This window comes from Desmodus rotundus, chromosome 10 (genome assembly GCF_022682495.2).
Source record: "Desmodus rotundus isolate HL8 chromosome 10, HLdesRot8A.1, whole genome shotgun sequence".
In the NCBI taxonomy this organism is placed as follows: Eukaryota; Metazoa; Chordata; class Mammalia; order Chiroptera; family Phyllostomidae; genus Desmodus; species Desmodus rotundus.
The window spans coordinates 50,896,416-50,923,280 of NC_071396.1; the positions used below are offsets into that span (position 1 = coordinate 50,896,416).

At 54.4% G+C, this 26,865-nt stretch overlaps 2 protein-coding genes and 2 long non-coding RNA genes across 6 annotated transcripts in view; 3 read left to right on the forward strand and 1 right to left on the reverse strand.

Moving 5' to 3' along the window:
* The window catches only part of PSD2 (pleckstrin and Sec7 domain containing 2), a 42,041-nt gene extending 38,900 nt beyond the window's left edge, over positions 1 to 3,141 (forward strand). The window contains exon 15 of the mRNA XM_024575235.4: positions 1,113 to 3,141. Coding sequence (XP_024431003.2) covers positions 1,113 to 1,322 — 210 coding nt within the window. The 3' untranslated portion in view covers positions 1,323 to 3,141. The remainder of the gene's footprint in view (positions 1 to 1,112) is intronic.
* Positions 3,142 to 5,917: 2,776 nt separating this feature from the next.
* The window catches only part of NRG2 (neuregulin 2), a 247,842-nt gene continuing 226,894 nt past the window's right edge, over positions 5,918 to 26,865 (reverse strand). Inside the window, exons 9-14 of one of the 3 annotated variants that reach the window (XM_053913461.1) lie at positions 22,377 to 22,435; positions 14,224 to 14,326; positions 12,016 to 12,139; positions 11,561 to 11,688; positions 10,489 to 10,716; positions 5,918 to 7,805 (exon numbers count right to left, since the gene is read on the reverse strand). In XM_053913461.1, coding sequence (XP_053769436.1) covers positions 7,052 to 7,805; positions 10,489 to 10,716; positions 11,561 to 11,688; positions 12,016 to 12,139; positions 14,224 to 14,326; positions 22,377 to 22,435 — 1,396 coding nt within the window. In that variant the 3' untranslated portion in view covers positions 5,918 to 7,051. Of the gene's footprint in view, positions 7,806 to 10,488; positions 10,717 to 11,560; positions 11,689 to 12,015; positions 12,140 to 14,223; positions 14,399 to 22,376; positions 22,436 to 22,821; positions 22,899 to 26,865 lie in introns of all 3 variants that reach the window. The other 2 variants (XM_053913460.1, XM_053913459.1) reach the window with 2 other exon arrangements.
* Positions 12,147 to 22,912, forward strand: LOC128779475 (uncharacterized). The gene is made up of 3 exons (XR_008425450.1): positions 12,147 to 12,637; positions 17,572 to 17,631; positions 22,831 to 22,912. It is a non-coding gene; the product is annotated as an uncharacterized lncRNA (long non-coding RNA).
* LOC123478164 (uncharacterized) lies at positions 23,282 to 26,366 on the forward strand. Its single transcript, XR_008425449.1, has 3 exons — positions 23,282 to 24,272; positions 25,419 to 25,518; positions 26,291 to 26,366. It is a non-coding gene; the product is annotated as an uncharacterized lncRNA (long non-coding RNA).

Consider the following 26,865-nt stretch of genomic DNA (forward strand, 5'->3'; position numbering starts at 1 on the left):
AAAATATACATAGCATAAAATTTACCATCTTAATCATTTCAAAGTGTGTGGTCCAGTAATGTTGTCTATTCACACCGTGGTGCAACCAACCTCCAGGACTTTTTCGTCTTCCCAAACTGAAACTCTGCACCTGTTAAACCTCTTGTCAACCTGCCCCTGCCCCCATCCCAGCCCCAGCCCCCGGCAACCACAATTCCACCTTCTGTCTCTATGAATTTGATGACTCTAGGTACCTCAGATAAGTAGAATCACACAGGACTTGAGTTTTTGTGACATCACTTAGTGTCATGTCCTCGAGGTTTATTCATGTTGTAGCACATGTGAGGATTTCCTTCCTTTTCAAGGCTGAGTAATATTCCATTGTATGTACATACCACATTGTGTTTATCCATTCATCTGCTGGACGTTTGGGTTGCTACCGCCTTTTGGCTATTGTGCATAATGCTGCTATGAACATGGGTATGCAAATATTTCTCTGAAACCCTGCTTTCAATTTTGGGGAATATATGCCCACAAGTGGTATTGCAGGATCATATGGCAGTGTTATTCTCTGCTTTTTGAGAAATAGCCATACTGTTGTCCACAGTGGCTAGAAACCACTTTATTTTCCCATCAGCAGTGCACGAGGGTTCTACTTTCTCCATGTCCTCACCAACACTTGGTATTTTCTGGTGGTGTTGTTTCTTTTTCCTTTAAAGATTTTATGTATTTATTTCTAGAGAGAGGGGAAGGGAGGGAGAAAGAGAGGGAGAGAAACATCTATGAGAGATACATCAATTGCCCCCAACTAGGGACCTGGCCCACAACCCAGGCATGTGCCCTGGACCGGGAATGGAACTGGCGACGCTTTGGTTTGCAGGCTGGTGCTCAACCCACTGAGCCACCCCAGCCAGGGCAAAAGTTTAAATTTTTGATGTAATCCCATTTATTTTTATTTTTGTTGCCTGTACTTGCCTATTTTTTTTATTGGGTTGTTTTTCTCCTTTTTGTTGATTTGTGAGAGTTCTCTGAATCTTAAGGAAATTAGTCTTTTGTCATCTAAGATACAAATAGTTTTTCACATTTTGTTGTCTTTTGACTTTGTTTCTGGCCTTTCTCTTCTCTTTTCCCAGAAAAGCCGTTATGAGACCTATATCCACCTCCTGGCTATGAAAATCAAAGTGGGCTCAGATGACCTGGAGCGGATTGAGGCCCGGCTGGCCACCCTGGAAGGGGACGATCCTTCCCTCCGAAAGACGCACTCAAGCCCTGCCCTCAGCCAGGGCCATGGAACTGTGACTGGCAGCAAAGCCACGAAGGATACCAGTGGAACTGATACTTAGTCGTCATGGATGGGCAGGCCCCAGAGGCAGGCAAATGCCCTGGAGGGGTCAGAGAGCACAATTCCAGCCAGAGGCCGCTCGGACCAGCTCCATGCAGTTGACTGGCAGCCAGAGGGGTGCGGAGAACCCCGTGGGCCAAGGAGATGGAGATGCCCTTCGTGGCATTGATTTTGCATCCTGGGGCTTCTCTGGACCTCGGACCCTCTCGCTGGCCCTCGAACCCCTCTCCACCATGGAGCCTCATTGTGTGGCCGGCTGTGTGCATGCTCTAGATACCAACTCACTGGTGAAGCGAAGAGGACAGTGGACTTCCCGGGCCCTCATCTTCTTACGAGTCCTTCCCTCATCTCCCGTGTTTCCGAGGGCAGGTCTTGACTCCAGGTCTCAACTTGGACTCCCGCCCTTTCTCCTCCTCCTTCCTCTGAATCGACCAGCAGCAGGTCTGCAGACCACCAGCACTATCCGCTATCCCTCCACTCAGCAACCTCTGGAGTCACACCCCATTCTCCCTGTCTCACATTGCAATAACCCAGGACCCTCCATGCCAGGCTGTCTCTGCCCATGTGTGCGTCCACCTCACCTTCCATCCACTGAGACCACTACTGCTTTCTTTTATACAAACAGAAATGTATATATATACAGGAATTATATACATATGAACCCCCTTTAAATGTGGTTTTGGAGCTGTGATATCAGTTAGAGGATGAAATAGGATGAAGGAAAAGCCTCTCGGGGCTGCTACCTGGCCCCCTGGTGGCCTTGGCACTCTGGGAGGGAAGGTGGAGATAGTGCTGACCTCTCCATTTTTTCCCTCTTCCGGCTGACCTGTGACTTACACTGACTGCCCTTACAGTTGATGTTTTGGAATAAATAGACGGTGCGTGTGTGTGCCACCCCATCTGTCCCACAAGCATCATGGTGTGAGTGGGATGGGACTGTGGCTCTGTTTAATTTTTGGTCTTTATGTTGGTGCTGCCAGGTCTCTGAGCCCCAGAGGTGGCCTCTTGTTCAGATCTACTGTTACAGGAATAAAAGACACTCTGCCTTGCACATAGCCACTTGTCCGTAAACCCAAAGATGTTTGGTTGGGGAAGGTTATGGAAGCCCTTAAGCCTTGGTCTTGGGGAAAGGTGAAATGACAAGTTGCTGCTTATTTTTTAGGTCAATATTTCTTTCATTCTTCTAGTGACTTTGAAATGCTAGCTAAGGACATGTCTGGGAAGAAAGAGAAATTTGCCACACGGTGATCACAGACTAGCATCCTTTGAACCCTGCATTCCTCAGACAAGTGGTGGGGGTGGAGGCACCCTCAATGCAGCTGTGATGAGTGAATCCTTTCTATTTTTTAAACAGATTACTGTAGTTTGGCCAGCAAGGTGACCTCACTGGTAACATATTTAGTTAATATGTCGACCTTGCGACTAAGGTCTCAGTACTTACAAGCCTGCTCACGTTTGATGAAGGGTACGTGCGAGCCTATGGACAGATGTAGTGATGTAAATCCAGATTATTCAACTTGGATCAATTGAAGTGTATTTTATATTCAAACCACCTGGCCCCTTCATTTTGCTGAGGGGAATTAAAAGGTCATTGAAGTGAAACTGAAGGAGCCGTGTGGCAACAGAAAGAACGGTCTGTGCTTTCTCCATGCTGTCTCAAAGGCCATTTGAGTTTTGGAGTCAGCTTCCCATTGCCCATCTCCTAAGGGCGGGTGCGTGGAAGCAGAGGAGCGAGCCCTGGCCGCTGCAGACAGTTGTGCCTCCCATCAGTAAAAACAAATTTTAGTTCGCTTTCTGAATTGTATCATTATTTATTGTAAATTATATACATATACTACTGTACTAAAATATTATGTACATTATAAAACATACACAAAAATAGAAATTTAAAAAAGATGAGATGAAAATAAATCTAAATCAAAGTTCTAATATTTTTTTCCTGCATTCTAATGGACCATTATGTTCACCCCACAACCTCTGCCCCCACAGTAATGCCCATTTTCCAGGACTGTCCAAACCCAGGGGCTGGAGGACCCCAGGTGAGATGCTGTAAGTGGTTGCGCCACCTATTGGTCCTGGGAAGTGGCTGCAGCTCAGGGATTCCAGGGGGCCGGCTCCTTGATGACAGCTGAGAATTCACCCTCTCATTCAATGAAGGTTGACACTGCTGCACGAGGGGCTGGGCGCTGGGGATGCTGTGGGGAGAAAAGGGTCGACCAGCTGCCTGTCCACACGGGGCTCACAGTCTAGAGTGGAGGAGGACAGGTAGTCACCATCACCATTTGGGACTCTGGGAGGGCTGGGGAGTCAAGCCAAAAATGACCTGGCAGAGAGAAGAAAGAATTGGAGGAGTGGGGAAGAAGACTGACACAGGAAGTCACAGGAATGTCCTAAGTGCTCCTGGGGACAGAGTGGTAGTAAGGAAGTCGTTTAACCAGAATACACGGCTTCCTGACAGGCTGTGCTAAAGATGCCCCAGTGCAGCGATTTGAGAGGTGGAGAAGAGAAGGGCCTCTCCGGCCACACCTGCTCCCAAGTCCCTTTCACACCGGTGAAACGAATGAGTGGCTGCAACAATGAGAAGAGAGTCAAGGTTCTGCCTTAGACGCCCAGCACGTGTCCTCGAATCCAGAGCAGATAATGAAGGCACCAAATGGGGCCATGTGAAGGCCAACATGTTTACCAGTTATTTAGGGGTTGGTGGGTTCATTGGAGTCTTGGAGGTGGTTTCTGATGGAAAGTTTGGAAGGTAACAGCAACTAGGCCCTCAGAAGGGGCAACTGAGGACGCTGAGCACAATCATGAAGTCAATGGGTTCACCAAGAGTTCATTCTTAATTACTCGGGGTCATGAAAAGGTCAATGGGTTCACCGAGAGTTCATTCTTAATTAGTTGGGGTCACACAGAGGTCAACGGGTTCATTGGAGTTCATAGAGGTGGTTTCTGACTAAAGTTTAGAAAGTAACAGAAACTCCCTCTCAGAAAGGTTAAATGAGGACACTAAGCGGGGTCATGGAGAGGTCAATGGGTTCACCAAGAGTTCACTGCTAATTACTTGGGGTCATGAAAAGGTCAGGGGGTTCATCAAAAGGTCATTCCTAGTTACTTGGGGTCATAGAGAGGAATTACTGGCTTTTAGAAAATTTAAAAACCAACAGCAAACTCAGAGCCAGTAGAGGAGTCTGGATGAAAATATCAGATGGGGGTTATCAGATGGATCTGCAGGTTTATGTAGCATTTTGTTCATTATTTTCATTTGTTTCTTTGTAATGCGCTTTTTCTTCCAGTGACCCGCAATAAACACAATGACGTTTTTATTTTTCTCCATAACCTCCCTTCCATCCAGTGTCTGCCGTTCTGTGTGATTTCAGAACGCAGGACACAGGATGTCCTCATGACCATTATCAATGCACTAGCAACAGGCGCCTACAGGCACACCTCATTTCACGTTGCTTTATTGTGGTTCACAGATGTTGCGTGTTTTCGAAATTGAAGCCAAGACCTTCCGGCAGCAAAATGTTTATGACTTGCTTTATTGCAAGACTCGCTTTACTGCGGTGGTCTGGACTGAGCCTGCCACACCTTCCAGGTATGCCTGTATCATGTGCCAGAAGCTACACTGGGTGCTTTCTATATAAAACTTCCACAACAACCCTTTGAAGTAGGTATTAGCATCACCACTTCAGTCGAGGAAACTGCAGACTAGAGAAATCACACAGCTAGTGAGGGGTGGAGGTGGAATTTGAACTCAGGCCCTGTTGATACCTAAGTCCTTTCAATCCTAAGTCTCTCTGTCCCTCCCACCCGTAGGTCTCAAAACTGACCAAACACACCCTGGGGGTATTCGAGTACACACATCTGCAAGTCAAACACCTGAGCGATTTGGGTAGACTTCCTCATGTTGGGCTGGAACTTAATGGCTCCTGGTGCTGGGCACTGGTTTAATAAATTAATCAATGAGGGTGAAGGCTTCTTAACCCTGGATCTCCCTCTGCCTTCTCCATGCCTGAAATCATGTGTTCTTCATCAGGGACTGCGGGTTCAGACAAGCCCGAGCTCTGAGGGGTCTAGAGTTGGGAAAAGTGTAACACCCTGTGGGCTTAAAAGCTGCAGTAGCTGTGGTCTTCCTGGCAGCTGAGGGTACCTATTATCCACCTTGCATGTCCAGACATTGCCTGTGACAGGCCTGAGGCCCCAAGGGTCATCTTGCCTCAGCTGCCCCAGTGCCAACCCCACAAGCCTTCCCTCCTCACCTACTTAGGCCCGGAAATAGTTGCCTCAGTCAGCTCCTGCAGCTCCAGGGCAGGAACTGGGCCAGGGTTCTGAGGCTGAGCTTGAAGCAGACTAATTTGCGTCAGCCCCTTGGCCAGGATCCCCAGCAGCCAGAGGGGATACCTTGTGAATGTTCTTGGAGGAGGGAGGAGGGTTGGAGCCTATCCTGGGAACTGGAGCCAGGGAGATTGGAGGGAGTGTCTCTTCCTCCCAGGGATTACCCTGGTCCTGTCCAACCTCCACCCCAACATCCATCCATCTCCACCCCAGGTCTTCATGCTCTGTCTGCCCTCCTCCTGGGGGCTAGGCACACACAGTCAAACATGAGTTATTTCTGATTTTATTTATAATATAAAAATGTTCAAGTGTCAACAGTCAGGTGTTTGGACAATTCAGGACAGGGTTCCCATTTGTTTGGGATATCTTTTAAACAATTACCTTTTGACAAATTAGCAGTGGACCCAGTTTTGGGGAGGGTGGGGAGGACGGGGCTGGAGAGGGAGTGGAAGTCATAGGTGGGTTGGAGGCCGGGAGTTGGACTGAGAAGGAAATGGTGTTACTTTATTGCTAAAAGGGGAATCAAATAGACTGTCCAGTGGCTCTTCTCGGTCCCAGCGTGACCATGCATCCAATCTAAAGAATCTGAAATGCAAAGGACATGCAGGCGTAAAATAGAAAAGACGACCTGTAAACGAAGGTGCTGCAGAGGACGAGGGCGTCCTGGAGGCCACGGGGGAGGAGGAGCCTCGAACATTGGGGCCCTGGCAGAGCTGCCCCCTCCCTGGGGCGGGGACTGTTGGGAAGACCTGGTGGTTCTCAGTGCCCCCTCCCTTAGCAGCTGTGAGGAGTGGGGAGGCCCCCTCCCCATTCAGGTTGCTGTCGCTGGGCCTTAGTCTCCCTCTGGACGTGACATGACCCAACTCTAGCTCTAAGCCTAGGATCCCTAGCCTTTCCTTGGGGGACCCAGGACTCGAGATCTTGCAAGGGGGCAAAGGGCCAATCCATCACTGCCCCGCACCTCGCCCCGCCCAACCCCGCAGCCTCTTCCCTGCCCCTTTGCTCTCACCCCCACCAGCTTGGGATCCTACATTCCCCCCACCCCCACCCCGCAACCCAGACTTTTCTCCAGGAGCTCCAGATTAGCGTACAGCAAAAGGCACCACAATATAGGTTTCTATTAAAGAGTCAAAAAATTGGCCCATCTCTCTTTTTTTTTGTTGTTTCTTTTTTTTTTCCGAAGCTGTAAATCAGGATGTTACATATAAATAGTTTCCCTATAAAAACGTCTTTGCCGTTAGCTAGTATTATAAGACAATTTTTGCTAAAATGAAAATAAAACATTTTGTTATACCTTTTTCCTTTTATAGAAAATAAAAATATTTTTATTTCTTTTTCTCCTCCTTTCTCCAGTCGGTGGTCTCCCTTCTCCTTAAAGACGGGGGAGGGGGAGGGCGGGCCCTAGAGGGGCGCCGAGTCCTGCTTGGCCCGCGCGGGCGGCCCGCGGCTGTGTCTGCTGCTGGCCTGGGTGCTGTGGCTTTCCAGGGAGTAGTAAGTCCTGCTGTCCGCCGCCCCGCACAGCGGCGGCGAGTCCGAGCGCAGCGCCTCGTGCGCCGCGCGCAGGCCGAGGAAAGGCGTGCTCTCCGCTGCCAGCGCCCCGTCCGCGTCGTCCTCGTCGTCGTCCGACGCTGAGGCCGAGCCGCCTCCGGAACCGCTGCTCAGAGACAGCGAGTCCCGCGCTGCGCGTGCGCGCTGCGCCGCCAGCCCGTTGAGGCGCGAGCGGCGCCAGCGCCGGGGCCCCGCCGACGTCCTGCGGGACGCACCGCGAGCGCGCGGCGGCGGTGGCGGGGGCGCGCACTCCTGCGTGGTCTCGTACTCGTCGTCCTCTGGGATGCGGAAGGGGCTGGCGGGCAGGCTGCCCAGGCTGCCGCCCAGAGCGCAGGCGCCGCGCCGCGGCCCCGGCCCCACCGCGGGGTAGTAGTAGCTGTCGTAGCTGCGCTGCATGTCGGCCCCGGGCTCGGGGCCGGGGGGCGCAGGGTGCCGCAGGAGCGGCTGCTGCTCCGCCAGGCGGTAGCTGATAGGCGCAGCCGGCGGCAGCGACACGGCGTGCGCAGAGTTGGGGGACGTGATCTCGAAAGTCGGCACCTGCGTGGCCAGCGAGTAGTGGAAGTCCACTGGAGAGAGGCGCGCGGGTGTGGTCAGGGCCGACACGTACCTGCGAGAGAGGTAGAGCTGTGGGCGGGGGCTGGAGGCCTGGGCGAACAGAGATCACGCACACCTGCAAGAGCTATGGTGGTAATCCTCAGTGACTTTAAGCAAGTTCCTTAACCTTTCCGAGCCTCAGTTTCCTTATCTGTTAAGCGGGCATAAACCACGAGTCCATAAATGTATCAGTGGGATGTTATAGCCCAATGCCTGCCTGACCCTCGATAAACCTCCGAAAATGATCCTTTGCTGTGCGGATGCCCAGTCACCGGTATTCCTGAAATGGTTACCCTCCATCAGGCTCAGGTGGAGCATTTGACATGTACTATCTCATGTAATACACTAATTCTATAAGATCCTATGTTATCCTATATGGCATGAGAGGAGACTAAGACCCAGAAATTTAAGTCACTAAAGGTTCACACAGCCAGGGGAGTAGTTGTGGGATTTGAATAGGGGGTAGGCACGAACCAGGATTCACACTGCCCAATTCCAGAATTCATTAGATGCCATTTAGCCTCCCCTGTGACTCGAACCCACTGTTTCTGCTGGAACAATCCATCCCATGGCTGATGGCGTCAGTAGGGGAAATATTTTTTTCTTTTTTTAAAATTGTATTTATTTAATTTTGAGAGAGAGGGGAAGGGAAGGAGGAAGAAAGGGAGAGAAATATCAATGTGTGGTTGCCTCTCTCGAGCCCCCGCCTGGGGACCTGGCCCGCAACCCAGGCATGTGCCCTCACTGGGAATTGAACCTGCAACCCTTTGGTTTGCAGCCCACGCTCAATCCATTGAGCTACACCAGCCAGGGTGAAATATTTTTTTCTCATATTGAAGCTAAAAGCTGCCTCAGGGAAGTGACTGCTAACACCTCAGATAAGATCCTCAGCCCAGCGCTGACAGTTACCAAGATACCACTCACCGATGTGTCCCTGCTCAGGGCTAAAGACCACCTCCAAAAGTTGTCCCTTGCTAACTAATATCTCCCAGTCTGGGTCCCAGGCACCTGTCCCTTTTTTTTCTCCACACCTGCCCTTGCTGAAATCCATCAGCCTCTTGCTCAACATTTGTCCGCTTCAGTACAGGGACCACCCACCTCCATGCCTCTCTTCCAAACTGTAGAGGCGGCACCTCACTGCTCTGCAGAGTCCCCATTACTCTCTTTCTGAATTACCTGACCCGCCTCTCTTTCCTCTATCACATGCACATCCAATTAACCACCAACTTGTACCCATTCTCCCTGTCCTGGAGCCACCTTCTGCCCTACGCCACCCCATCCTGGGCCTAGTAGTTTACTCTGGTCATTCCCCCCACCCCACCCCACCACTGCAGGGTCTCTCCCCCTTCACTCTATCCAGCCCCCAGATCAACTCTTTAAAGTCACAGCTCTTTTTACCCACCCAAGCCTCCCGCCTCCCCACACAGAAGCCCAGGGCCATCAGCCATCCATCTGGCCCCAGCCTGCCGGTTCAGACCCAGCTCCTCTCCCCACAGCTCACTCTGCTCCAGGCATCTCACTCACCACCATGGTCTGAAGTGCCTCTGCTAGAGCAGCTCAAGATGTTTCCCGTGTGCTTCCCCCACCTCTCTACCTCCCAACCACGAGTGAGCCCTTTTTCTACTGAAAACAACGGCTACACCTAGTAAGCACCAGCTCCACGCCGGCTAGAAGGCAAAGAGCTTTGTGCAGGTGATCTCTGGTGGCCGTCACCAGAGCCATGGTGACAGGCAATGTTCTCCCTGTTCTACAGCTGAGGAAACAAAGGCACAGAGGTGATCGACCCTCTCCAAATCACACAGGTGGTGGAACTGGGTTTGGAAAGGTTGGTCTTGGAAAACCTGGCTGCTTCCCAGAGCCTGTAGTCTACTGGGTTTCTCTGCCTTGGTTGGGTGTCCTACGCTTAGCACTTTCCATATAGGCAGCTGTGTGCTTCAGTGGTTTGTGCCCATGGCCAGGAGCTCCCCGGAAGCAAGAACCAGGTGGACCCCCCGGCAGGCCTGCGCAGCCCGGGGACAGCACGGAGTAGGCTGAGTTGAGAGTAGATCATCCGTTCTTCTCTCTCCACTCTGGCCTGGAACTCCTGGTACTCTGCTCTCCCACCAAACCCACTTGCCAAAGGCCACTTGAAGGCTGAGCAAGGAAGGGGCCTGGCCCTTGTGACTTCCGGCTTGGGGTCCGGTCAGGGGGGAGTTGCCTGGTCCTCACTGCACCAATTGCTCGGGAACCCAATGGCGTCTTGACCCACGGGCCCTTGTTGATGCTGCCGGGGCCCGCAGTCATTCCTGGCTCATGGCCATCCTGCACTGGTCCGTTTCCTCACAGACAACTCTCCTCCCACCCTCCAGTCTGTTCCTGCCGGGACATGGGGCCCCTAGGCAACAGCAGGATGAGGCAGCCCCATGTCCTGGTTTGTTCGGGACAGCCCCTCTTTGTTCCTGATGTTTCAGCCCCTCTTCTACTCTGTAAAGTGTCCTGGCAGGACACTTAAATCAGATGGTCACTGCACACCGGGGTCCACTGGCCCAGCCGTAGACTCAGTCTGTCATTAACATGGTGAAGACCCTGAGCAGACCTCTTACAGCGCTTGTTTGTGCACCTACAAAATGCGGTGTCTCTGAGGAAGGGTCCTCTCTGGGTGAGTGGGGCCAGCTCTCTGGCCAAGGTAGGGCACAGGTCGTGGGGTGGGAACTGACCTCTCGCTGTGTGGAGAGTCGCGCAGGGAGTCTATGGAGTCGTGGTAAGGTGGCATGGTGGTCCTGCGCTGCTCCTCCAGGCTGTAGGCTGCCGCCCGCCGTGCTCGGGCCTCTACGCATGCTGGGCTGTTGCACTTGCTGGTGCCCACTGATGACAGCATGATGCCTGACCGGGAGTCGGAGGTTAGGCTTTCAGAACGTTCCAGGCTCCATGTGTGGCTCTCATGCCTGAAAAAGCCAGGAGAGGGTGAGGTGGAGGGTCCAGAAGGGGCGGGGCTGCATCGCAGGTGTGGTCCTAGGCCCACTCCCTCCCTGGTTCTTCATCCCATCTCAGCCTCCCTCAGCTCACTGCCCTTCTCCACTCTGGGCTGATGTGTGGTATCACCAATGCCCAACCCCAACATAAGGAGAAGGAGGGCTGGGTCCTGTGGGTGGGTGAACCGCAGCATGCACACGCCTCTTCCTTTCCTCCCTGCACCCCCACGTCTCACCACCCAGCTGTGGCTCTCCCACTCCCACCGTCCTTAGCCATCTATCTCAGGAGCCCGGCCCCAGGGGCTAGTACATGGGAGCCTGCCTAGGGCTCGCTGGTTCCCAGGGAAGAAAGGGGCCAACCATGTTATTTCTGAGCTGTGTGAGTCTTTGTGTTTCTGTGGACAGGCCTCCCCAGCTCTGGAGAAAAGGAAGCTAGGGTGGACTAATTCCTGTGGGCAGATCCAGGACAGGGCATTACAAAGCTTTGGGTGGTTCCGTGAGTTGGCACTTTCTGCCAGAGAAGATGGTGCTAATGGGGCTCAAACAAAACTGACCATTAGGTGGGAGTGCAGTGATGTCATTGTTCCTCTGGGGGCTGGTTTAGATGGAAAAGCGAATCCAGTCCCCTGAGCATCTGGATAAATGCTTGCCAGTGCGCTCTGATTTGGAGGACCACACCTCAATCCTCCCACTCAGAGGGACCCGCACTGCAGAGCCTGGCTGGGGATTTCTGTGTGTGTCCCCAGGCAGGCGTGTGATGCATGTGTCCTTGCTCTCCATGGGTGCACGTCTGAATGGGGACCTTGGTGGTGCCCACCTGTGGCTGGAAGTGGGCGTGGCTGTGGAGCAGTGGTGAGACGGAGAACAGGAGTGGCTCCCGGAAAAGGTGGTCTCAGTTTCCCTGCGGATGACGTGGTCTGTGGCTGGCACGTTCTTGGAGATGTACTGGAACAGAGAATTGAGCAGGAGTTAGTGACGGGTGATGGAGTTGGCCCTCCTTTCTGGTGGGAATGGGGAAGGGAGGCACTAAGCTCCAGGTTGGTGGGTGGGGGATCAAGTGACTTGGTGTTGGGGCAGCGATGGCCCCTGCAAATTGCCCTCCACCTCCTTTCCTTAAAGTGGGCAAAGAGAGGCCAGTCATCCTGGTGAGGCTAGCAAGCAAGGCTGAGCATGGGAGGGGCTGGCTGGCCGCTGCCCTGGCTCATCCTTTAGGGGCACGGGAAGGATGACTATACAGCGAGGGCTCAGAGGGGTCCTGGGAACACCACTCACATCTGCCATCTGGATTTCCTCCGGGTCCAGCCGGGGGTGGCTGGGCCCATTGGCCAGGCTCCGGTTCTGATGGGCTGGACACATGTTTTGCCGGAGGTGATTGTGCATCTGCTTACGCTGTTTTCTGCGCAGGGGAAGAGTGCGTTAGCCTGGCGTGCCCCCACACAGCGTGTGAACTCCCCTAGCTGCCCCTCTAGGGGAACTGGGCTCCTGCGCCTGGACTGCCGTGGCAGCCTCCTGCTCAGGCTGCCCTCAGCCAGGACCCCTCCAGTCTGCCCCCACACCATCACCACCAGCCTGAATTTGGCAGGACCTGAGCTAGTGGTAACGAGTTTTAGCTCTGCTGAGAGAGCAGAGCTCCACTACTTTTAAGGTGTGTAATGCTGGGCAAGTTACTTAAATTCTCCATGTTTCACTTTCCTCATCTGTAAAATGAGGTGATCATTTAGCCATCCTGAATACCACTGAGGATTAAGAGTAGATAAAATATTTAAGCACAGTGCTGACCTACTCACTCACTCATTCATTCATTTGGTTTTTATTGACTTTTTACTACATGCCAGACGCTGTTTTGGAGCAGAGAAGGAGACAGACACGGCCCCTGCTCTCTGGGAGCTTGCAGGTCAGTAGGGGAGGCGATGGTAACACATGAACAAATGCATGAATAAGATACTTTCAGCAAAGTGTTATAAAGAAAATAAAACAGAGTGCTGTGGGCAGGAGTTGAGGCCTGGGGGTGGGGCTGCTTTACTTTGGTATAGTAGGTGCTCATTACCTTCATTTTATAATCAACGGGTCTTAACCATGTCACTCCCCTGTTTAAAGCTCTTCCTTGGCCCTCAGTGCCCATTTCTCTCCCCAGCCCCATATCTCATGGCCTCTCCCCACCCCAGCTTGCTGCAACCTTGGAGGGCTTGTTTCTGACCCTCGGCTGTGCCTGCCCTCTTTGGCCTCTGGGCCTTTGCACACACTATTACATCAACAGAAACACATGCTCTGCTTCTTCACTTGCTAACTCCTGGCCATCTCTCAGGCCCAGTCTAAATGCTCCTCCTCAGGGAAACCCTTCCTACCCTCCAGCTGAGTTTCGGTGCCCCTGAACTGTGTCCTGTGACACTGGACCTCATGCTTAGGGCACTGGCCATAGTGCAGGACCTGGTGTCCAGCAGGCATTGAAGGAAAGTTTCTTGAGAAAATGTAAGTACAGTGGGGGTTAGAACAGGGGGGGTTGCTGTTTAATTCTTGGCCTCAATTTTCCTACTTGGGCCCAGTCTTCGCTCCCTGAGCCCCAACTTCCTCCATTCCTCCCCTGGATGTGCGGGCTCATCCAGCACAAGGCTAGCAGGGCCTTAGATTCCATATAGGTGTAGGGTTCAAGACCTGGGGGCTCAGTCCCCCATATGGTGGCTATGCTCTCCAGACAAGAATGTGACAAACCTACCATTTTTCTGCACTACATCACTCTATCGCCTTTGTAGGCTCCCCATTACCTGCAGGATAAATCCAACACCCCTAGCTTGGCATTCAAGGCCCTATGGTGCCATCTGGGTTCCTGCTTATGCTCTAGGGATATAGCTGACCCTCTCCTAGAACTGCCCAGACCCCTTTCTGCCCTTTTCTTCACCTTGCCCTAAGGTTCTGCCCCTACCTTTCCTTGGCCCAGGGGTGGCTCTGCCCCACCTTCTCTGTGTTCTTGCCTGGATTGCCTCCAGGTGGGACCAGTGCCTTGTGAGGTCTCTTTCCCCTGGGAACATACTCTGTCTCTCTGCACCCCCACCTGCGGCACTACCCAGAGTGGGCTCTGTGGACAGGGAAGGTACTCCCTCACGGCGCCCTCCAAGGGGCATGCTAGGTCCTGTCATTTCACAGGAGAACTCAGAGAGATTTGCCAATTTGCTCGGGGTCGCATGGGGAATGGCAGAGCTGGCTTTAAACCCGGATCTGTCTTCTTATGATGTCTATACTCAGGACCGTTCCTGTTCAGTCCCCTGAGGCCCATCTCCCCCACCTTCTGCTCCTGCCCCTCGGCCCAGCCCTTTGGCCCCACAGGAACTGCAGAGGGCAGTGGGGGTATACGCAGGTGTTGGGGGGCGGCTGGCCAGGCACCATGGGTGGTGGCGGGGGCGAGGAGAGCCTGTCCTCACGCAGTAGTCTTTGTAAGGACCACCCCTGGCGTGGCCTGGCCTGGCCTGAGCGCCTGCCACTCACTTGGTCTTGCAGTAGGCGACCACGCAGACGATGCCCACAACCAGCAGAGCCACGCAGATGCCAGTGATAGTCAGAACCCTCTTCTGGTACAGCTCCTCGGCTTCTGCAGGGGCATGAGATGTGAGGGGGCCGGGCAGGAGGTGGACCTGTGGCGATAGTGGCGCAGAGACACCCCCTGCCCCCAAAGCCTTGGGCTTTTTCCAGCTCAGGTTCTGCCCCGTTCCTCTCCCTCCTTCCCTCCCCAGCAGTCCCCTTCCTCCTGCCCGCTCCTGGATTGCCTTCTGCTCCCCTGAACTCTACCCACCCGTGGATCTGGGCACAAGTGACTGTGCCCACCTTCCCAAACCCCATGCCCTGCCCAGGGCACAGTGAGTGGAAAATGCAGGGCGATGGGGTGGGGGGCATGGAGGCAAATTTCCCAGGGCCACAGAGGAGGGCAATATAGCTTGACCAGTGACCCTGGCCTGTCCCACTATGGCCTGGTAGCTGCAAAGGACCTCGATGGGCTGGGGGAGCTGCTTTTTATGGTGGTGAACATGGCAACCGCAGCAGAGGCCTGGCTTGCAACTGCGGCTTCTCTAAGAAGGTGGAGAGTGGCTTGTTCTGGACTGGGGACGGGACACCTGACTCAAGAGGCTGGACAGAGCAGACCAGGCCCGTGGGGAAAGGCCTGCGTTTACCCCTGCAGCCTGGTCAGGGCTGTGGCCCCGGCCCACGCCCGCCCTCCCTGTCTCTGGCTATGAGAAGCCCACCAGTGGCAGCACAGCCCTTGTGCTCCAGGTACAGCCCCACCCTTTCTGAGGAGCAGAGCTAGGCTGGGCCTCAAAGCCCTCACAAAGACCCGACTAGCCCTTCCACCTCCTACTTCTTGGTGGAGCGCCTTCTACCCTTCTAGAACAGAGAAAGCAGGAGAAAAGAAAGGAAAGAAGTGACAGCACCAGGCATAGTCGAGGCACACACCCTAGATGCCCCACCCACCCACCCAGCCCTGCTGGCTGCCCCTCCACATCGCTCCTCTCCCGCCAGCATGGGGGTAAGTGAAGGCTGGACCCCAGCGCCTTGGTGGAGCCCTGGGAAATGTCTCCAAACCCTCAGGCTTGCTGCACCTCCTGTGGCAAAGGCACACCCACCAGCAAACGCCTGGGGGAACAAAGCCCCAGACACACATACCTACTGACGATGCCTATCTGACACACAGGCAAATGCCCTTCACAAAGACGCGTCCACACACACACATCCAGGGAAGCACATGTGCACACACACATGTGTACGTGCAGTCATGTCCACCGACACAGTCATGTGGCTTCTCGGACAAACAGCCCTCCCCACCGGACCCCCTCTCAGGGCTCTTTGGTTGTCCTGCTTCCAGTTCTCTTCCCCGTCCACCCCTCAGTCCTGTCCAGCCAGACATCTGTTTCTGTCGCTCCTCTGAGACCACTCTGGTCGAGGACCCTGACAGCCTCTCCGCCGACTCCCCCTGCTGGGCCCACTCCTGTTCTCGCCTGGGTTTCCTGCTCCTTCACTGGCTCTTATCTGTCTCAGTTGCCCTCCCTCCTCTTCTGTGTGGGCTGCAAGGCAGAAGGGCCCAGAGCTCTCAGGCTTCTTTTTCTCCACCTGCCCTCTTTCCCTTTGTGATCTCACCGGGACTCAGACTTTAAATGCCACCTGTCTGCAGCTGACTCAAATTTACATCTCCTGCTCTGACTTCTCTCTGAGCCCCAGACTGCCACGCCCAAGGGCCACGCCCCAACACAAACACCGTCCTTGTAGCTCCTTCTGTTCCCTGCTCTTCTCTCTCTTCAGGGGCAGACCCACCTTTCTTGTTACTCAGGCCCCTCCCTTCCCATCCTTCCCACCTACTCTGGTACCTGATCCACCAGCTCCATCTCCCAAGTAAATCTTGGATATGACCACTTCCTACCATTTCCACCGCTTCCAACTTAGTCCAAGATGATGCCATCTCTCCCTTGGACAGCTGGTCACCTTCTGACTAGTTTCTCTGCTTCTACTCCTCCCCATCCTGAACACCAACCCAGTCTGTTCTCCAGCCGAAAGCCATATTGATTTACAACCATAAAGCAGATCATTTTACTTCCTGCTTAAAAACTTAACAATGACTTCCACGCAGCTTGAAGACAACTCAAAGCCTCATCATGGCCTATGAGGCCCCAGATTACCCAGCTCCACCCTTCCTCTTAGATCTCACCTGTGGTCCCCTTCCCCTTGTGTACTATGCTCCAGAGTCGCAGGCAGTCTTTCCGTCCATTGCACGAGGCAAGCCCACTCCAGCTACACCATCCCTGACCTGCCGCAAACACTCCCCCCAGCTCTTTGCGGGGCTGGCTACTTCTCATGTCACTAAATGGCATCTCACTGGAAAGCCTTCCCTGGCTACTTAGCTAAACCAGCTCTCACCCCAGCTAGGCGCTATCCCATTACCTTATTTTATTTTCTACATAGCACTTACCACTGCCTCATAGCTTTCCAGTTAGTGTTACCATCTGTGTCACCCTGTGAATCTGAGCGCCAGGAAGCCAGGGACTCTGTGTGCCAATTGCCAGACTTGTGAATTCGGGGTTCAGCAGATGTTTGTTGAGTTGGAGAGTTAGTGAATGTGCAGACCATCATGATGGACAGACACATTTACACAGGCTCACACTCACCTCCACACACTCACGGTTCCAACGGCACAACGCCCTGCCCTTGACTGAAAGCATTCTACTGCACCCCACCCCTGCCCCCTGCACTCCCATCCTGCCCTGAGAGACCTGACAGGTATACACACTTCCACCCTCCACAACACACACACACACACACACACACACACACACACACACACACACACACACACACACACACACCCCTACAGGTTCACCCCTGAGCGCCCTGCCGCCACCACACCAACACCACCCAGATTCTCTCCTCACCCTGCCTGTCACAGGCAACAGGCAGACACGCTCTCATGAACAGACTTTTGGCTCTAGCTTCTACTGAGAACAGCTGATAGGGGCTGGGTACTGGGGACCCTGGGGCCTCCCCAAACCTGCCACAAGAACAGCCTTTTCATGACTGTAGGCTCCACACCACGTCTGAGACCTGACACCAGGGAAGCCTTGGTCCCTCCAAGCCCCTCCATTTTTCCTGCTGCAAAATGTCTGGACACTTGAGGCACGGTGGAGCCCCCAGCATATGCCACAGAGCTGGACAGACAGACCCGTCAAAGTCCCTTCCCGTCCAAGGTGTCTTTCAGGGGCCAGAGGGCAGGAGTGGGAGGGAGGTAAGGTCCTCCACTGAGGGGGGGGAGGATAGGCACCAGAGGCTGACCCCCCCCCCTACCCTTTTTTACAGACGAACACACGTGCCATCATGGGGACAGATCATGGAGGGAGTGACAGCCTCAAGCAGATGGTAAAGCCTGGCTGACCCAGGGTGGGGCAGAGACAGTGTTCTTAGCCACCAGCCTGGTGCAGGGTGGAGGCAATGGAGATGGAAATGGAGAGTGGGGGGAGTTAAAGTTAAGTGGAAAGTGCTGCCTCTCTGCACAACTCTCTAAACCACCGTGCCGTGGCTTCCAGGCACTGATTCTCCGAGGGGCCAACCCATGGGCTGCACACAGCTCAGGGACCCCGCCCCTGGGAGGCCTCCTAGCCATCAGCCCCGGGCAAGGGGGCGCTAGCATACACTGGGGCACAGTGTGACTCCCAGGGTGCCCTGATTTTCATGAGCTTCTCTTGTCTCTCCCAAATTGAAGTCATTTATGATTGGACACCTTGATGGGGCCAGGGGAGACTTTTGGAACCACCCCTTTTCCGTGGTTTGGAAAGGAAGCCACACACTAGCACACACGGTGTCAGAGGCTGCGGAGAGCGGCGGGGTGGACGGCACTTAGTGACAAATGAAGGCTCCGTACCCTTTAGTTCAAATCCAAGGTGCTCTGGCAGTGCAGAAGAAAGGAGGGTCAGAGAGGGGAAGGGATGGAGGGAGAGATACAGAGAGAGATGGGGGAGGGCGAGGGCAGGAGAGAGAGAGAGAGAAACGTTGGTCAGGACTCTTCAGACACCAGCAGCCAGCCTGTGAGGTGAAAGCAGGTTAGTGGTGTCCCCTCCCAGCTTCCTGAGCCCCTTCCCTGGCACCCTGTCCCCAAGAGTCCCTGAAAGGGGCGGAGAGAGGAAATGTTAGGATCGGCAGGCAGGGCAGGTTCTTTAGAGATGAGCTGTGGGGTTAGTACCTGGTGGAGGCAGAGGCATAAGAGTCAGTTGGCACATGTCCCCAGGGAGGAAAGGTGAGTGGGGGCGGGGGCCTGACGAGTCCCCATTCTCCCCCTCCCAGCTCCGGCACTCTCAAGCCCCTCCTGGAAATGGCTTGCTCAGTCCCCAGTTCGTTCATGGAGCTTGCTTTTCTGTTCAGAAGAGGGTGTGGGGCTCAGACTGGCCCCTTGCCCCTGCCCTGCCTCCAGAGGCCCAGCTGGCCTGCCCATCTACTAGGAGCCCGGGCATGGAGACTCAAATTTTGTGGGGAGCAGGAGTGGGGAGAGGAAGAAGCACCAGTCGGCAGGTCACCTCTCCATTGGACACCCCCAACACCCTAGAAGCCCTTAGGTGCTGGGCCTCAAGGGCTCAAGTTGTGGGCCTGATTTCACAACTTAGCAAAGCAAACTGCAACTCTGAGAGAGAGAGACAAGTGGGTTCACTTGTGGAACACCTGTGCCCCTTAAGTGGTGGGCCCACTGTACTCTTTAAAGTGGGATCACGTTGCAAATGTGTGAGGTACGTGCCCATGCCATCCAGGGGTCAGGAAAGAGGGTCATGCCCAAGGGTGTGACCCCAAGCATACCCTGTCTACCTGGCTCCCAGTCTCTTATCTGTTAAAGGGGGGTCAGGCCTGACCATGGTACCTCTGGGTGGTTTGCAACCTGACTGTGCTTCAGAATCATCCAGACCAGTGAAGTCAGAGTCTGGGGCAGGAGCCCAGAAATTTCAACAGTGTTTTTGAAATCCTCGCCTACTGTTCTCTGCAGGCCCCAAGGCTCACATTTGCCCCCGATTTGCCATGTGGATGTGGGCAAGTCACGAGTTTTGTTTGCTCGTTGGTCTCAAGTGCCTGCACACAGTGAGGGGTCAGGTGTGAGCAGGTCAGGAGAGTGTGAGGCGCAGCTCAGGTGCAAGCCTTCGCCACGGCTGCCCCATAGGCACGCAGTGAGCTCAGCTAGACTGGGGCGGGCGGGGGGGCGGCTTGTGTCCTGATGTTCTCATCCAGGAGGAAGGGGGTCCCTGGGACAGCAGCAGGAAGTCCTGTGCATTGTCCGTCCTTGGGTCTCTTTCTACTTCCTCGTAGGGATTCCAGAGGGTTCTGCAGTTGGAAAAGGGCAGGAGAGCAGGATGGCTCTGAGCCAGGGACCAAGATGGCTTTGACTAAAAGAGGCTCAAGGGCAATCCTGGGCTCTGGTCCCCCAGTGCCATGACCCCCAAGAGACCACACCCTTGAAGCATGTGCCCCAACCCTTCTGTGTCCTCCTGTTAAATGCGAGGTTGGGAGTGACCTTGAACATGGCTTCTTTGCAGTCTTAGTGCTTGGAGTAAGAGTCGCCATAAGCAGTGAGTCCACTCCTCTCTCTGTGCTAAGCAGACAGTACAACCTTGACAAATCGGAGCCCTCAGGGGTGACGTTCCCTGAGTAATGAAACCTCTGGCCCCGAGGGACCCTCTGGGTCGCTTGGGAGAGTTTGCACTGTTCGGCTATCCAGCCACGCCTCCTAGGGCAGAACAGCTTAGCCTGACTGCGGCACCCGGGACACTAAGAAGACTGGTTCAGAGCGCCGGTCTGGGCCCACTTTTGATTATTGTTGTATTAGATGAGGCAGCTGGGGCCCAATGGTGCTAGAACACTTTCCTAAGGTCACATAGCAGATTAGGAGGCTAGAGGCCAGGTCTCCGGTCTCCTGTGGCCAAACCATGGCTATTTCTGCCCACTGGGTCTCTGGGCAGGCCTGACTGGCTAGTTCCAAGGACAAGGACCATCCGGAGGAGTTAGCAGGGCTCCCGAAGCTGGAAGTCAGCCTCCAGGGGACTGGTGCTGGCCCTCCTGCCTAAACCGCACTCAGGCAGCCAGGGCGCGCTCTCTGCTGAGCCCTTCCTATGCATCACTTCATGTCATCCTCACAGCAACCCTACAGGCAGCAACGTTCTTATCCCCATTTTACAGATGCGAAAACAAAGGTTGTTTTCGCATCTGTAAAACACGAAAACTAGTTCTGGGGTTAAGTGAGGCTCCAGAACTAGTAAGCTCAGAAGCTGGCATTTGTATTCAGGCCTATCTGAGTCCAAAGCCTGCACACTTACACTAGCATCTCCCACCACCTTTTAAATAATGGTCTACAGAGCACTGCACGAAGCGCTCTGGGCACGGTGCTTGACGAGTCTAACTCCTTTACCCAGAGCTAATAAGGCAACAGCAGAGATCCTGATAACACTGGGCAGGAAGGCTCGGGACTGCATTTGCAGGCTCTTTTCTGAGCTCCCAGGGCCCTGCTGACCCTCCCAGCAGATCTGAGCTGAAAGCTGAAGCAGCCCAGCTGGCAGAGAAGCTTGGCCAGTGGCCGAGTTCCGGAGGCTCTGCTGCTCTGATTTAGGATGGGCTGGGACTCCCTGTCCAGAACAGTCCCATAGGCCAGGGGGACTCTGAACCTGAAGGTGAAAAGGAATAGGCCCTCACTGCCTCTCTGCCCTGGTCTGCCGGGCTGTTCTGCCCCATCCTGAGGCCCCTCCTGACCTATGGTCCTCCAGTGGGCTGGATCTGACTGCAATTCTTTTTGGAGCCCAGGCTCTGGAGAATTCTGCAGGGCCACATGTCCTGCCCACAGGCTCTGCTCTTATCCCCATGGCCTTCCTCTCTGGCCTCCAATGGGAGGAGCCTGGGGAGAGAGCTGCCTCCCACACTCTATTAAGATAGTTGACCATCTGGGCCGACCAGCCCTTACCTCCTGGGGGCCTCTACTTTCCTCAACAAGTCTTGGCTTCCAGGCTCTGAGAAGGGGAGGGAGAGGATAGTATTTTCTAGGCTTTTGTGCTGTGGCCTGAGCAGCCTTTTTTCCTAGGGCTGCCTCAACGGCCCCATGGGTCCCACCCTCAGCCTCTTCTGCAGCTCCAGCTGTGCATGCCCAGAGCCCATCACTGTGGTTCCTACATCCTCATGGGATCCAGCTGTCATCCCTGGAGAGGAGGAGGTTGGGGGGAGGGCAAGCAGGGGCCTAGTGCACTGGGAGGATGTCCTGCCTTACAGGCCAACAGACCATTGGGCCTCAGAGTCCATGGCAGGCCTGTGGCTTTTTGCTCTGCTCCACCCCCACCTGGTGGCACTGGAAGGGAATTGCTCCTAGCTCCAAATAAAAGCACAGTTATGGCCTCATCCTTCTGCTGCAGGGCTCACTCCCCCCGCCCCCCACCCCAGCACTGGGCACACCAGAAAGTTCCAACCTTAGAAGTGGAAGAACGGAAGGGAATGTGCACCTGGATGGGGACTCAGAGCACAGAGGGCCTGCAGGGTGTCACCAATTACCTCTCGATTCCTCAGTCCTTCTACCTTTTGGCGTCTGCAGCAACCTCTTCACCCCAGTAAATGTCTCCCATCTCTGGCCACCATGGGAACCATTGCCATGGGACCTGTTCTCCCTCAACCTCCGTTCTCCTCTCCCCCATTACCTAAAACCAGACCAAAACCAACTCTGGCCAGATCCCAAGACAGGCTTTCCGAGGCTTTCCGAGAACTCGTTTCCCCCAAGCACACCAGCACGCACATGCACACACTCCTTCCTGGCTGCATCAGCAGCTGCCATCCTCAAACAGGCCTTCAGGCAGGTGAGGGCTCTCCAGCTGGCCAGGCTGCCTGGCCCCAGAAGCAGTGAAGAGGCCTCAGCGGGCTCCAGCCAGCAGCATGGAGAATTTGGCATTACCGCGTCCAGGTGGCACAGTGATGTAGGGGGTAAGGGTGGCAGGGGTGTATGGGTCTCCTCCACACAGGCTTCTGGTGAGCACTGAGGACTGAGAGGAGCCCAGGGCACCCTTGGGTCCCCTCCCTAGCTAAGCAAGGCCCCATCCCTCCCACAGGGGAGACTGTCAGTCACCAGGGAAGAAAAGAAATAGAAGAAAGAGACATACTGGAGAAGTTGACCATTGCGAACTGCTGACACCTGTCCCCGGTGTATCCCACAGGACACCTACCAAAAGAAAGAAAACCAGAAAGAGAGAGCCAGGATAGCAAGACACAGGCATCGCAACACCCTGGCACGGGCTCCTGCCAGTGCCAGCTGGGTCCCTTGCAACGTTACCATTTGTACTGGCCTTGCCACTCTGCCCCTTACCTGCAGCCCTGAACTTTAAACCCGAGGATTAGGCCAAAAATGAAAAACAAAGCAAAACAAAACAAAACAAAAAGAACTAACAAACCAAAATACAGAAAGGAAAAGATAAACAAAACGAAACAGCCAAAGATCAAAACAACCAACACCCCTGGCCCTACGCCCTACATCAGTGGGGGTGGGGGGGGACTGCACCCAGAAGCTTTCTAAGGAGCGGGGACTTGTGTTTGTATCTTCAAACATACTTTGCTTAGGATCTGGCATGTACAATCGCAAAGGCAGTTTCTCCAAACATCTCTGTCCGAAGAATCCGTTTGGACATCTGGAGAAGGAAAAGGGGAAAAATCACAGAACAAACTGGCATCATCCGCGAGGCTCAGGTTAGAAATCAAAGTGCACAGTGATGAATGAGAAAACCAAGTCGGGCGCTGGGGCACACTCATCGCGGAAGGGGCTGGAGTCAGGGCTGGGTGGAGGGCTCGGAAATCTCCTTCAAAATCTCTCTAATAGATGTGGCTCCGTGGGTGGTGGGGAGGGGGTGGGGCGGGCAGGAGGATGATATAGGGAAGCAGGGTAGGGAAACGGGGAACTTACTGCCTAATTATCCTAACGGCCCTTGAGATTTCCCTTCTGACCTGCCTGGGGCCCCAGAAAGCCAGAACTGCAGCCCCTTGGTGCTAAGCAGTCAGCAGGCAGGGTGCTGGGGGTCTTCTGGAACACCAGGTTCTGGGGGGCCATTCCTTCTAAGCCCTACCAAACGGTTCTCTCCAGGGCTCTGGGCAGGTTTTCTGATCCATGAAACAGTTCCCAGAAAGCTCAGAGAACTCTAGAATGCTGTTCCCGGACTGTAGGCCCCTGACACAAGGGGCCCTGGCGATTCTCATCTGTCCTCCTGAAGAGGGTTCTATGGCCAAATAAGCTTAGGAAATCCATTCCCAGGCTTCCTGGTAGAGTTGCAGTGCCCGTTGGCATATGAAAAGTTTTGTAGGAGGAAACAGCTGAAGTTTCCAGCATGTCCCAAATTAATTTGACCATGGAAGTCTCTTTTTTGAGGAGCCCTTGTAACACAGTTTGTTGGAAGGCTGTCCTAGAGCAACATACATGGGAAAGCTCAGTGGGGAACAGGGGAGGCTACAGAAGAGCCGGAATTGCCAGCATCCCAAAGCTGGCCTGCTGAGGCCGGGGCAGGACATCTGGCCTCAGATGGGAAGAACTACTGTGGGAGCTGGAGCAGGCTCCCTGGGGACCCTGGGGCCCAGTCCCCATCAGGAGCCTCCTGGCTGCCTGGCACCCCTGCCTTTTCCCCATGACCTGCTCCTCCATTCCTGTGTGGCTCTGGCGGGGGCTCATTCTCTCATGTTGCCTCCTCTACAGCTGCAAAGCACCAACCACTTCCCTCTCCCTGAACTTGTCCTTCCCTCCAGGTATACATCCTTCTGCTCTTTGGCTGACACTCTCCCCTAAAGTGAGTCCCTGTCTTGTAGATTTCTGGGAGACATGCCCAGCCCTGTACTCTCTTCTGAACCCCAGCAAGGTCAGATACCCCAGGGAAGCTTACAGACAGGGCCAGACCGACCCCTTTCCCCTACTCAGAGATGCGTCTATGCTGCCTCTGCCTCTTCTTCCTTAGGAAACTGGGCCAGCCCATCACCAGTGTCCCCTCAGTAATAGGTCACTGCTCAGCATTAATCAAGAGGTGAGTGTACTCGACCTCTTAGTGTTCCAGTGTATACAAGGAGGTTCAGTAGCCTCTTAAGCTTATAGGAGGTGGTGGCCACTGGCTGTGATAGACACCCATGAAAACCCTGTGGCTTCTAATCCAGCCTGGAGGGTTGGGAGGGGCCAGTGAGCTGGTAGCTGGAGTTTCTCGGCCGACCTCATCTCCCTCAGGGGGCGGGGGCGGCCCCTGCAGTGGTGGCAGTGTGTGTGTGCAGGTACGCCTGGCCCATGGGCAGTGGCCATGGCTGGGAAGTGTGTCTGGAGTAAGTGGGAGGGAGGCTACAAGTGAAACTGATGCTGCTCATCCTGCTGAACAGGGTGGCTCGGAGGAGCAGGCCACCGCCTTTCCAATACGCCCTTCTCTGATCCCTGGCCCTCACCCACCATCATCCCAGCCCGGGAAAACGGAGGTTTGGCTAAGGCTAAGGCTAAGGCTAAGGCTTCCCAACCAGCTCCAGTCAGGCTCAGCTCTTCTTCCTCAGCTCTCAGAAACTGATACCCGCTTGGGATGAGAACTAAAGGAGGAGAAGTGATTTTTGAAGCAGTAGCACCTTTGAGGGCGGAGGACAGACACCCAATAACTTGCCAAAATGACTCCTGGAATCACAAAGGAACAAGAAAGAGATAGGTTTCGTTGTGTCTAATATCTGAGACTAGCCCTGCTCTGGAGATGGGGAAACCTATGCCTCTGTGTGTGTGTGAGAGAGAGAGAGAGAGAGAGTGAGCAAGACAACGGGGAGTGCAGGTGGAGACAAAGGGGAAATTTACTGCCACTGCACAGTCCGGGAGGCTGTCCCATGGCGGGGGAGACCAGCGATAACTAAGCACATCCCTGTGTCCCTGATCCCACACTCAGCCTGGACTAACCCAACTGAATCCTCCTATCTTTTGTGGCCACTGCGTCGCACGACTCAAGCTGGCGCCGTGGACATGGTCTACAACACGAACATGCCCCCAGAGTTGTGCCCTCCTGCCCAGGGAAAGTGTATTTTCCACTGGATGACAAAAAGAAAAGGTGGTGCGGGTGGGCACAGCGTGGGGGCAGGGAGGACTGACACCCCACACTGCTCTGTGGGCACTGGCTCCTGCCCGGGGCTTCTGGACGCTCCTGTTCTCTCCTTAGCCTTGCTTGTTGAGGATGAACTACATCCAAGAGGCTGGGCTTCCCTACAGAAGGCTCTGGTGCTGGGCCTACAGCCTTTCTACCCTGCACCCAGGACCAGGTAACAGGGTACTCAGTGTGAGTGACTGGCTGGCAGTCCCCACTCAGACAGGGATTAACTGGCACAGGGACACAGGGGACAGATTAGAAGGAACGGCAGGTAGCAGCCTTCCCAGCCCTTCCCTCCAAGTCATCAGTTGTGACTATGGGAAGGCCTGTGCCCAGGGCTGGAGAAGAGCAGGAATGAGAGAGGGGCAGAGAGGAGAGCCCATGGGCTGCATCGCCTCCCTGTTTTCCCACCCCACCTCCCGGGCCTCAGTTTCTCCCTTTGGTAGCCTGGGGATAATGCCATGTGTGCTGCCCTCACCCGGGGGGAGGGGGAGGATGGAGGATGAGGGTGTGCCCCGGGCACTGGAGGGAGCGAAGGGTCTCTGGCCTCATGAGGGGGTGGTGGTGATGTGGGGAGGATGAGCAGGCACATGGGTATGGGATGGGGGAATCACCTGAAAATGGGGCAAGGGGAGCAGAAGGAATGGGGGGATGAGCTGATGGGAAAGGGAGGCATGCCGCTGGTATGTGCACAGGGCTGGAAAGAGAGTCTTGTTCTGTCATCATCCCCTGAACCAGTCCCCAAGAGTCACGCACCAACCGTGCTCTACAAAACACGGAGAGAAGAGGAGAAAGCAGCAAGAGGAAGTGCAGAGGTCCCTGTCTGGCCCAGACAGGAGACAGTCCCCCTGATTTGGACCCCCATTTTCAAATCCCCCTAAGTTTGCTTCTTAAAAACAAAATGCAGTATCAGTGACACTGTTTCTTTTGGCTCTGAATTCCAGAAAAACGGAGGGGTGGAGTGTGCCTGCTTTCCAACACTCCCTGCGGGCGCTGAACCAATACACAACAACAAGTGTCAGAAAACCAGGAAGGAAAACTGATTTTTATAGAAACTGGAATGAAACTGACCAGTCTAGTTTCATTATCCAAGCTAAGCGGAAATGCAAAAAAATCAAAATAAAAAGTAAACAAACAGCACAAATGGTAAGACGTGAGTCCCGTTTCCTGAGTTCCCTCCTTTTTATTCCATTCAGGTGTCATCAGGAGCCCCAAAAGGCCTGCCCCCCTTCCCCCCAGCTCACCCGCCCCCAGAATGGCCTCTGGGCTCTGCCCGGCCCCCTTCCCCCTGTCCTTCTCCAGCACAGCTCTGAGGACCTGCCTTCCTGGCCACAGTCCCCTCCAGGGATGCCCCTCTCCCCTGAGGGCTCAGGGAGTCAGGGAAGTGGGTTCCAGGGTGGGCTGAGATGAGGAGGTGGTGGTTCTGGGTACCAAGTTCAAGTGCTAAGCAGTGACCCCAGGTGCCCTATTGGGGAGGGGAAATGGGACACTATCTTCACATAACTCAGGATCCTGCCCT